We start from the raw sequence: 12,358 nt of genomic DNA, 5'->3' as shown, positions 1-12,358 counted from the left end.
GAAACAAAAAAATGTGATTTTTTCAAAACAGGAAAAATAACTATGACGAAGTGGAGTCACTAATCAAACTAGACCTTCAGATAGTACTAGCCATTCAAGATCAAACTATCCGCCTCAAGGGCATAAGAAAACTTAAAGGCTTACACGGTAAACAACTATTAATACCAATCATCTTCACAAATTTGAATCTAAACCAAAAGTAATTTCACAGCTTCAAACATAAGTAATGCAAGTGGATTATTAATGATCATGGAACCATTTTCAGCCACAATTGGATTTTACCTTTTCCTAGTATCTACGTATCTATACATGAGAGGAATTACATGGAAGCCAAGCAAAAGCCTAAGGAAGAAAACAGAAGTGCAGCTTAGGGTTTGGCAAGAAGATTCAGAATTAAATAAAAGAAAAGAGTAATGACTAATGAACTAAGCATGCAACATTTGCCAATATGTTATCTCATATAGTTTAGTTTATGATAAAACAATCTGCCCCTGTATAACATGGGTCGATCACTTTGTCATATAAGATTAGTTTCAAAGTACACATAACAATATTGCCTCCTCTTATTAACTATTACATTGGTTCAGTCATTCAGAGCCTCAAACCAGGACACATAGGCTACCCTTTTCAAGGAGATACATTAGTAATCGCAAGAAGAGGCTATGCAGTAAGTGGCTTACAAGACAGAACCAGGATGTATGTTATATGTGCTATTTCTCTCAACCGATGCATGGATATCCAACGTTCAGTACAGAGAAAAGCCAGCATAACAGGATTACAGGAACCATGACGAGCGGAGGAAACTATGTAATTGTTGAAGTGTGTGTAAACTTATAAAACAAATCTTGAGGGATTGAATACATATATTATCATGTCCAAGCTAATCAATAAAACAATGCTACAGGCACAAAGAGGTAAAGCAACACGGACAGTGCTTAAGTTCCAACTTCCAAACAACGGTTCGACCAATTCTAGAACCCGGTTTGCAATCAACAGAGATAGATGAGTATTCCACATCCACCCATCACCCATCTTGGACAGGGGCCAAGACAGTGAGTCAATATTATACCCCTGCCAAAAATGAATAAACTCAACCTAGTGAGATTATTCATCTCTCAAGTGGTAGTACTAGGAGTTGTATATCCTAAGTCCTACCTAAATACACACATAACACTAATACTAGTACTTGATAAATCATCAAAAATTCATCAATTGATCCCAATATAAAACAGATAATTCATTTTCATTTTTATTTCCATATGACAACTGTACAACTAGAAGCAAAATTGGTGCAGATGGTGGAGTACTATAAGAATGATGGAGAATTGACATAGCAATGAATGAATGAAATGAAAATTAAGGAGAGGGCTTGAAAGTGTAAGGCTGTGGGAGAGACAACGGACCTCTTCTTGAGGCATTGTCATCGAGAAGCCTCTGAACCCTCTTGTTCTGGCAGTACTGCCTGTCAAAGTGTTTCACCTGACACAACAACACAAATAACAGATTAGAAAGAAAAAGAATTAGAAAGAAGAAGAAGAAGAAGAACGTGTTCCCCTACCCAAGAAGAACGGCATTGTTTAACAAATTGATCCCTTGATTGCTTGCATTCCACCGGGTAGAGCAAACCCACCGATGCAATCTCCGTCGGCTTCTTATCACACTCCTTCTCCAGGCACGCGTAGAATGCATCACGTGCCTTTATTCCAGTTCCCAATCAATAATCAAATAAATAAATTCAGAAGAAGAAGAAGAAGAAGAAGAGAGACCTTGTAACAATCTTCCCTAGCTTTTGTGAGAACGTCGGTGTGGACTTTGTCAGAGTTTCCGTCTGCGAAAGCTTCTAGAGCCATCGGATTTTGATGAACGCACAGCACAGCACAACCCTTCTGCACCTGAACGAGAACGAGCTCACTACTCGGCTTAGGCATTAGGCACAAGTCACGTTCTCTTCGTCCCAAAACATTGTAATGGGCCAGAGTTTACGCTTTCACCAACATGGACTCATAAAACCAGGCCCATCACTACGGGTTGTGAACTTGTGTTCGTATCCCTTGCCAATATTTTTGTCACTCTTTTCTAAAATAAACTTTTTCAATAGTTTATAAAAATTCACATGCATTTTTATATCAGTTGTGTTACAAGCTTGATGTAAATGAGAAAAAAAATTTGAAGTAGCTTATACACAATTAATATTCTCTTTCCGGATTCCATCACGGGTATCAATAATTCAAAAGACAACTTCAAATAAACCTGCAATTATACAAGAAGGCTAATAAATTCAGCTACATCTAACAGAGTATCTAAGATACCTATAACTATTCAAAACTCCATAAAATTCAATAATAATCAAGATCCTGAAAATTGGTTCGAATTGGCCGGTCAAATCATAAACTCAAATCAATTAGATGTCAAAACTGAGAGTTTTAAAAATCGTCATTGGACCGTTAAATTAGCTAAAAATTAGTCAATCAAATCGAACCGAAACTTGACTGATTTTTTGAATTTTGCTCAAGACAGCGCCATTTGGTTTAGATTTAGAGGAACCTTAACCAAAACGCGCAACAGTGATCACCTTCGAGCCACTCTCTTTCTCCTTCCTCTCATCGAACTCTTCCCTCACTCCCTCACTTCTGTACAACCACCGGCTTGTCGCCACTTCGAACTTCGAAGCCAACATCGCAACTTCATTCTCCTCCATCGTGCAGCCACCGTTTGAAATTCGAAACCACCGTTGCCACTGCAACTGGTCTCGCCCCCTGCCTCCATCGCGCAGCCACTGTCCCATCGGCGCCAGCTCTATTCCATTGCGCTCCTGCCCCTTCAGGCCTCGGTTGTGTCCTATTCCCATCTTGCTCAGTCTACTCTATTCTAGCTTGTAGGTATTAATTCTTTTGTAACTATAACTGAATAATTGTCGAAAAATTATTGTTAGTTAATCTGTGAACTTTGCTGTTGTTACTGAGTTGAATAATTGTTCTTAGTTAATTTGTGAACCTTGCTGTTGTTATTAGGTAGAATAACTGTTGAATAATTTTGAATAATTGTTGTTAGTTAATCTGTGAACCTTGTTGTTGTTATTGGGTTGAATAATTGTTGAATAGAATAATTGTTGTTAGTTAATCTGTGAACCTTGCTGTTGTTACTGGATTGAATAGTTATTGAATAATTTTGACTCTTGAGATTACTGGGTTGCTGTGGGTTGCTGTGATATTGTAATTGGAATGTATTGTTATTGGATTGCTGGAAACTTTTAGGTATGGATGAGAGTATCAACCAAGAAACAACTAGGAATAATAATGTAGTGAATAATTTGGCTTCGAATCCTATTGCTTCGAATGAAACTTCTCTTCCACCTGAATATAATGATAGTCAATCACAAACTTCTAATGTTCGGTAAAAAACTAATCCAGCTTGGAGATGTGTTGCTTTACAAGAAATAAACAAAAAATCACATTACAAATTGTTAGAAACAAGAGAGATATCTGGGAGAAGTGTGTTATGTATTATTCAGCTTGATCAAATGTACAATATACAAGGGGTATTTATAGGTGCTAGATGAATCAACGTAATAAAGGCATAGAATCTTACAATTAATATACAGATATGCTATAAATATAAACGATACTAATACGATACTAATACGATACTAATTAATTCTAATGATTCTGTAACATCCCCCCTCAAACTCAAGTGGGAGCTAAGGATACCAGCTTGAGTTTGGATAACAAAGTCCGGAAACGAGTCGGATGATGAGCTTTCGTGAAGATATCAGCAGTCTGATCCAGTGTTCCAACAGCAATGAGACGAATAGCATCAATGAGAATTCGTTGCCGAACAAAGTGACAATCAATCTCAATGTGTTTGGTGCGTTCATGAAACACATCATTATGGACAATCTGAATAGCACTGCGGTTATCACAAAAGACATCAGTAGGAGAGGACTGAGGAGCACCCAGATCTTCGAGAAGCCAATGAACCGAGAGAACCTCAGCAGTGGTGTCAGCGAGGGCACGGTATTCAGCTTATGTGCTTGACCGAGCGGTGAAGGTCTGCTTCTTAGCACGCCAAGAAATGAGAGCGTTGCCAAGGAACAAACAATAACCAGTAGTGGAACGACGATCAGTGGGATCACCAGCCCAATCAGCATCGGAGTATGCCTGAAGTGTCAAAGAGGAATGGGCAGAAAAATAAAGGCCATGAAATAGAGTGCCTTTGACGTAGCGAAGAATGCGCAGAACTGTCGCATAGTGAGTAGTACGAGGAGCTGACAAGAACTGGCTGAGAACATGAACTAGATAGGCAATGTCTGGTCGGGTGACAGTCAAGTAGACGAGACCGCCAACTAACTATCGATAGAGAGTCGGATTATCCAAAGCAGTACCATCCAGAGGAGTAAATCGAACATTAGGCTCAATAGGAGTAGACTCAGTGTGACTATCTGTAATCCAAACGCGAGCAAGAAGATCTGAAGCATACTTAGCCTGAGAGAGATAGATGCCATCATCTGTGGAGATAACCTCGAGACCAAGAAAATAGCTGAGAGAACCAAGATCTTTCATCTCAAAGGTATGGTGAAGTGAGGTCTTCAGTTTAGAGATACCGTCAACATCATCTCCAGTAATGATCATGTCATCAACATATAAAAGTAGAAGGACAACTCCTCGTTCGCTTTTACGAATGAAGAGAGCATTCTCATGAGGACTAGAAGTGAAACCAAGATTGCATATGGTAGTGCTGAACTTGTCAAACCATTCACGAGGGGCTTGCTTAAGTCCATAGAGCGCCTTGCGAAGGAGACAAACCTTACGAGAAGGACAAGGATATCCCGGAGGTGGTTTCATATAGACTTTCTGTTTCAAGTCCCCATTGAGAAATGCATTCTTCACATCAATCTGACTGAGAGACCATTTTTTAACTGCGGCAATGGCAAGGAGAGCTCTAACAGATGTAAGGCGAGCAACAGGCGCAAAAGTCTCTTCATAATCAATACCATACTCTTGCGTGCAACCTTGAGCAACCAAGCGAGCCTTATAACGGTCAATAGAGCCATTAGAGCGAGTCTTGATCTTGTATACCCATCTACTGCCCACAACCTCCTAATCAGAAGGAGGATCAACCAAATCCCAAGTATGTGCTTTTTCAAGTGCCTGTATTTCTTCCTGCATTGCTTTTTGCCAATTTGGATTTGTGGAGGCTTCTTTGAATGACTTAGGTTCATGTTGATGAAGAATAGTAGAAAAGCAATGATAATCAAGAAGATGAGGAGGTGGATTTCTTACCCAAGAAGAATGAGTGGGAGAAGGAGGCATGACGGTATGAGTGGGATCGCCGTCCGGTCTGGAGTCATCAGGAGATGGAGAAGGCGGTGGAGCAGGAGCCTCGAGGGGTGGAGTTGGGATAGACCCTGTAGTATCATCACTAGGGAAGAGATCAACATTTGGGTTAGTAAAAAATGGTGACGAAGTAGAAGGAATGGACTCAAAAGAGGAAAAACTAGAGAACATGTGATGCTCCCAGAAGACAACATGACGAGATATACGAATACGGCGAGAGATAGGATCCCAACAACGATAACCCTTATGTTCAGAAGCATAACCTAGAAAACAACACATGCGAGCCTTAGGTTCAAGCTTATTGTGTTCATGAGGCTGAAGAAGGACAAAGCAGACACAACCAAAAACACGGAGTGAACTGTAATCGGGAGAAGTACGATAAAGACGCTCAAAGGGAGTAGTGTTACCAAGAACAGAAGAAGGGAGTCTATTGATAGCATGAACAGCAGTGAGAACAGCTTCACCCCAAGCACGCTCAGGACAGGAAGAGGAAATAAGCATCGCACGGACAGAGTCAAGAATATGACGGTGTTTACGCTCAGCTCTGCCATTTTGTTGAGAGGTACCAGGACAAGAAAACTCGGACAAAGTACCCTGTTCAGCGAGAAAATTTAAAAGTTTGGAGTCACGATATTCCATAGCATTATCACGTCTGAAAATTTTAATGACCTTTGAAAACTAAGTTCGGACCATAGTGGCAAAGTTAATGTAAATCTGAGGCAATTCACAACGATTAGTCATCAAATAAACCCAAGTAAAACGTGAATAATCATCAATAAAGACGACAAAATATCGAGCCCCTCCCATAGAAGCGGTGGGAGCGGGGCCCCAAACATCAGAATGGATAAGATCAAAAGGAGAGCATACAATAGAGGAATTATTATTAAAAGATAAGGCAGGTTGTTTTGCTGTGCGACAAGAAATGCAATCTAAAGACTCATTTTGAACTTGACCTAAAACACCCGTAGAGATAAGAGGACGCAATTTTCCTAAGGAGCTATGGGCAAGGCGACGGTGCCACAGGTGAAGAGTAGATGGAGAGGAAACAGCACAGAGATTTGTAGAGGGAACATGAAGGTTCTCGAGCTCAAATAAGCGTCCGACCTTACAGCCAGTCCCGATGATCTTTCCCATCCGACGATCCTGCACACGACAACCAGAAATAGAAAAAATGACATCAAAACCGAGTTCAACAAGTTGACCGACAGAGATAAGATTAAAATTTAATTTTGGAATAAAATAAGCATCAGAAAGATGAATATTGGACTGTGAAATAATCCCGTGATGTGTTGCATGCAAGAGGGAACCATTAGCAGTGTTGACAGAAGGTGCATTTGTAGTGGGAGACAACGACGAAAAAAGATGACGCAGATGAGACATATGATTGAAACAACCAGAGTCAAAATACCATTTAGAATTACCTGGAGGGGTAGAAAGAGTAGCGGGGCTATTACCAGAAAAAGAGAGAAGTTGCTTAAGAAGGGTTTCAATATCTGATGGTGAGACAGAAGTGTGTTGTGAGATGTGGAAGAGGTGGACTCAGTAGCAGCAGCAGCAGTAGAGGCAGGCACATGCGGAGAGTTGTTGGGACGAGGTTGATACTTGTTCTGATCTGAACGTGGTGGTCGAGTAGGACAGGTAGCAATCAAGTGACCCGAGAGCTTACAATAATGGCAGAATAATTTCGGGCAGTTGGAGCCAATGTGGCCTTTTTGTTTGCACTTACGACATTCAATAGAAGGACAGTCAGAGAAGGAATGCCCAGGCCGGTTACAGTTGCGACAGATTTTGCCCTTTCTGTCGGTGGCAGCAAAGACAGTTTCACTTTTAGAATGAAGCAATCCCAAGCGCGTTTCTTCAGACTTGAGACGAGGAAGAGCATCTTCAAGACTAGCAAGGGATTCTGATGAAGAAGAGAAGGCCTGACCGGCTCATAGTCATCAGTAAGTGCCATCAGAAATTGGATGAGACGTGTCCGGCTCCAATAATCCTCATATGCCTTAGCATCAATGGGATCCTTAAGAACAGGCTCACAAGAGGTCAATTGGTCCCAAATAATCTCCATCTGAGCAAGAAAATCAAAAACTGCTTGGCCATGTTCTTGCTTAAGGCTATGAAGTTCCTTAAGCAGTTGGTACTGATGAGAGAGATCAGAAATAGTGTAACGTTTTGCCAAATGATCCCATACCTCTTTAGCAGTTTCAAAACACCCAAACTGCAAATGAATGCCAGGAGTAGAAGTATTGCGGAACCAAGTGATAATCTGATGATTTTTACTATCCCAATCTTCCAATTTTTCTGCATAGTCCTTCTCTTTTTCAGCATCCTCCGTGGATTTGGAGGCACCATCTTTGGATTTGTCAGTCACAGTTGGCTTAACAGGACATGCAATATCACCAGTTACATATCGCCATAATTTTCGCCCTTTAAGAAATCCTCGCATAGCTTCAACCCAATGTGCATAGTTGGAGCCATTAAGGATAACAGGGATAGGCTGAAAGACATCTGGTTTTTCCATAGTAAAAGAAGAAATAGCAAAGGGAAGAAGAAAAAGTGCAAATTCGGGGCAGAAAATGAGAAAACGGAGTGCGAAATCGGAAAGAGCTCACCAAAAAACCTTAGGGAGGGTCCCACTTGTCTGACACGTCAGCGCCACGTCAGCGACCGTACAACACGTGGCAGCACCTGAGTGGCTGGAGAATACACGTTGGCGATGAGCTGGCGTACGGGTCAGATGTCGGGTCGGGTCGGGCACACAGGTCTAGTGCGCGGGTCAAGCCTGGGTGGAAGAGCTACGGCGTGACACGTGGCAGAAGCGTAGCCGTCGATCTGGGGCGCTGATCCAACGGCCCTGGATGCGTCTAGAAGGAGCACGGATGAACGCGGACAGCCAACTTTGGGCGGCGCGTCCAACGTCTGCAGGCGATGATTTTGGTGGCGTTGGAAAGCCTACAACGAGAACAACGCTTTGGTGGCGGCGGTGACTAACAAAAACGTCGGAAACAGAATGAAAAAGGAGGGCAAAGAGGCACGGGTGGAATCTGGAAGGGAGATCAACCTGGTCATGGCAGCGGCTTGCGGCGGCGCGTGGAGGCGCGTCTGGCGGCGATTCTGGTTGCGATGGAATCACGGCGACAAGACGAACAAGATGATCACGGGAGTGACGAACCAAAGCGTCGATAAGGGAACGAAAAAAGAGGCCAAAAAACACTGCCGGAAAGAGACACAAGGGGGGTTATGAACTAATATTCATGGAGAAAAAAAAGAGAGGCCTAAGCTCATGATACCATGTTAGAAATAAGAGAGATATCTGGGAGAAGTGTGTTATGTATTATTCAGCTTGATCAAATGTACAATATACAAGGGGTATTTATAGGTGCTAGATGAATCAACGTAATAAAGGCATAGAATCTTACAATTAATATACAGATATGCTATAAATATAAACGATACTAATACGATACTAATACGATACTAATTAATTCTAATGATTTTATAACACAAATATTTTTTTTCTAAGTACTTTTGGAGGAGGAGAAATTAATAGAATGAAGAAACATTTGACAAAGATAGGTGAAGATATTAAAAAGTGATCTAAAGTCCCTTATGACATAGAAAAATAAATGGAAGGTTTATTGAAAGAAATTCAAAAAAGTAAAACTAATAAAAGGAAAGTAAGTTTTAATGAAGAGAGTAGTGATGAGATATAGTATGCAATTGACGAAGCAATAGTGCAAGAAGAACAACAAACTCCGAGTCAGTTACCAACTAAGCAAGTGATTGGAGGCGATCCAAAATTGAAAGCAAAAATTATTATTCCTCCAATGTTTGCACCAAGATAAACTTCGGGAGATCAACCAAGTCTGAAAAGTATGTTTCAAAACAACGAGGTGCTTCATGAGGTTGATAAGCGAGTGGCTAGATGACTTTTGGATTGTAGGATTCCTTTCAATGCGATTATGTCACCATTTTTTTCAAGATATGTTGGATGGTGTTGCTGGTGTTGGGCCTGATTATAAAGGTCCTTCTTATGATTAGTTGAGGGTTCACTTATTAGCCAATCTCAGAAGAGAGTGTCAAATAGTTGTTGATAGCTATAAGACTGCTTGAAAAGAAACTGGTTGTACCCTCATGGCTGATGATTGGACAAATCAAAAGATAAAGAACGTTTATTAATTTTTTTGGTTTATTATTCAAAAGGGCTATACTTTGTGAAATCTGTAAATGCTTCAAATGTGGTAAAAAAATGCTTGAAGCTTGTGTCACTTGTTTTCAAGGTGATTGAATGGACTAGGACTGATAATATTGTACATGTAGTGACTGATAATATGACAAATTTTGTTGCAGTTGGTAGGCTTATCAATTAGAAATTTGAGAATATCCACTGGTCACATTGTGCTGCTCATTGTTTGAATTTTATTCTAAAAGATATATGTAGCATGCCGCAAATTTCTAACCTTGCATCATGTGCTTCAAATATTATAGTATTTGTGTATAATCATACGGTGTTCTTATCCTGGCTAAGACAAAGAACTATTTGAAAGGAGATTGTTCGTCCAGGTGCAACTCGTTTTGCCAATGTCTTCATCACATTGAAGTGTATCTTTGAGCACAAAGCGGATTTGCAAGCATTGGTTGTGGATGTACACTTTAGCGAACACAAATTAAGAAGGAGTGCTAATGATAGAGCTGTTAGCGCAATTATCATGGACAACAATTTTTGGGGTGATTGTTTTACTGCATGCAAACTTGTGAATCTGTTGATTAAATTGTTAAGGATTGTAGATACTGGTGATAAACCATTATTGGGATATGTCTATGAAGGTATGATGAGAGCAGAAATTGCAATCAAAGAAATGTTTAAGCATAATAAAATTGCATATCAGCCTTACAGAAAGATTATCAACTCAAGATGGGACAAACATTTAAAAAAAATCTTCATGAAACGGGCTTATTTCTTGAATAATCCTGCTTTTTTTTTTATGAAAATTATAAAGTAGCACATGATGTCATGCGAGGTTTACTTTATCTTGTTACATTGCAGTAAAAGATTAATTATTTAGATTCAGTTAAGACAATGAAAGAAGTACACTTATCTAGAGATCAAAAGGAAAGCTTTGATAGGCTTAAAGCTTTTCGAACTGCAAAAAAACTTCAACCTGGTAAAAATATTTGTTTGATAGTAATTTATTTTATATTTTCATTTCCTTAATTTTACAATTAATAGTTGGGTTATGGGATTGTAACTTGTAGATAAATGGTTGAGGTTGTTTGGTGGTTCTGCTTCATGTTTACAAAACATGGCAATTCGCATTCTTAGCCAAGCATATGCTTTTTCAAGGGTGTGAAAAGAATTGGAGTCTTTTTTTATCAGATTCATACGAAAAGAGAGAATAGATTGGAGCATAATAGGCTAAATGATATTGTGTATGATACATATAATTTGCATTTTAAATCAAGATAATTATGTTTCATACTTTCATTTCATATCATTAGATCTTGTGTAGTTAATATGGTATATTATTTTTCATATATTGTGTTTAATTTGTTAGGAAAGAAAGACAAAAAAGAAAGCAAAATATGCAATATGATCCAATTGATTATGAAAGTATCAATTTGGTTGACTATTGGGTGACGGAAAAGGTTGTTGAAAAAGAGTCTGATCTTCCTAATAATGTTGAAGACTTTCTTCGCGAGTATTATAGTTTATTTTCCGATCATCTATTTCCATATCTTTAATCTTTAATTTATTGATAATGTGTTATATATTCCGTTAGATGATATTGATGTTGATTTTGATCAAAGTAGTGGTGGTGTTGGTAGTGGTGGTAGTAGTAGTAGTACATTTTATACTGCATCACTTGATTTTTCGGGTCCAAGTAGTGAAAATAAAGGTGATGATCTCAATGAAGCATCCAAGTAGTGAAAATAAAGGTGATGATCTCAATGAAGCAAACCTGTAGCAAGTTACATCGAATTTTGATGATTGATGACAAACTTAGATGTTGGCATTTTATGTTTGTTTTTTTATTAGGGTAGAGTTTTTTTTCCCTTGAAATTTGGCAAAAGTTTCAAAAATGTCCCTAAGTTTTATTTTATTTCAAATTTATCCCAAAAGTTTTTGATTTGCATCAAATATATCATCAACGGCTAAATTTCCAAAAAATCTAAGATCAATCTAACAACAATACATGAAAATTAAGCTTGATTTACTTGTGTTAGGCATTGTTCTTATGAAATTGTTGTTAAATTGGTCTTAAATTTTTTGAAAAATTAGCCATCACGGGTATATTTGATGTAAATCGAAAATTTTTTGGACAAAATTAAAACAAAATAAAATTTAGGGATATTTTTGAAACTTTTATCAAATTTCAGGGACAAAAAGTATACTTTACCCTTTTTATTATTATTTGACTTTTGAGTTTGTATTTGAATGAGATCATAATATTGTGGTTTATGTACTACTTTTATTTTGGATAATATTTTAAAGTTTATATTAGACGATAATTATGTTTTACTGTGTTTATTTATATTTTATTTGTTATTTTATTATAAAACAGTTTTTCCGATTAAACCATCATCGAATAAGTTGAATGACTGGTTCAATTTTCATAACCTTGATAATAATTTCTACTTGATACCAAAGGTTCCCATTTGTCTTCGTGTTTGAAGTTTTTGTCCACCCTATAAACAATTTCAATATTATGAAATAAATGTTCTATGCACTTTGTCTTGTTCCTTAGAAATCTTTGCTCCCAACTTGTTTTTATTATTTCCGTTAACCCAACCCACTATTCTTTTGTAGTTCACCATCATTTTTATATCTCTCTCTCTCTCGCATCAAGCTCCTCAATCAAGAATTGAACAGCTTCTTGAACGCCTTTAAATAAAGTTTCTCTTCTTTTTTTTAGCTGCAACATTGCCCATGAAGCATTTGAATTCACGTACAGAGTTTGTTACATATCCTCCCGCTATACATATTTATCTTTAATTTGTACATCACACTGTCACTACACAAACTTTTT

General features: G+C 38.5%; 1 protein-coding gene across 2 annotated transcripts; it reads right to left on the bottom strand.

Annotated features, from left to right (window-relative positions):
• Window positions 1-424: 424 nt before the first annotated feature.
• Window positions 425-1,964, bottom strand: LOC130968405 (uncharacterized). 2 transcript variants are annotated; one of them, XM_057893669.1, is made up of 4 exons: window positions 1,767-1,964; window positions 1,559-1,696; window positions 1,404-1,479; window positions 425-1,071 (listed from the first exon to the last, which is right to left on the bottom strand). In XM_057893669.1, the coding sequence occupies exons 1-4, from the start codon at window positions 1,926-1,928 to the stop codon at window positions 1,064-1,066; spliced, it is 384 nt and encodes a 127-aa protein (XP_057749652.1). In that variant the 5' UTR covers window positions 1,929-1,964; the 3' UTR covers window positions 425-1,063. The 2 variants fall into 2 exon arrangements, with proteins under 2 accessions (XP_057749652.1, XP_057749644.1); XM_057893661.1 differs by lacking the exon at window positions 425-1,071 and having other exon boundaries at window positions 1,118-1,479.
• Window positions 1,965-12,358: the final 10,394 nt, after the last annotated feature.

This window comes from Arachis stenosperma, chromosome 1 (assembly GCF_014773155.1).
Source record: "Arachis stenosperma cultivar V10309 chromosome 1, arast.V10309.gnm1.PFL2, whole genome shotgun sequence".
In the NCBI taxonomy this organism is placed as follows: Eukaryota; Viridiplantae; Streptophyta; class Magnoliopsida; order Fabales; family Fabaceae; genus Arachis; species Arachis stenosperma.
The sequence above is the reverse complement of the archived record's forward strand: the minus strand, read 5'-3'. Positions and strand labels throughout refer to the sequence as shown.

What these genes read in the sequence shown, in the direction of transcription:
- LOC130968405 (XM_057893661.1), bottom strand. Translation starts at nt 1,928, where the DNA reads ATGCCTAAGCCGAGTAGTGAGCTCGTTCTCGTTCAGGTGCAGAAGGGT. An exon ending in CTAGGGAAGATTGTTACAAG is followed by an intron (nt 1,697 to 1,766) that starts GTCTCTCTTCTT and finishes ACTGGAATAAAG; the next exon opens with GCACGTGATGCATTCTACGC. An exon ending in AACAATGCCGTTCTTCTTGG is followed by an intron (nt 1,480 to 1,558) that starts GTAGGGGAACAC and finishes TTGTTGTGTCAG; the next exon opens with GTGAAACACTTTGACAGGCA.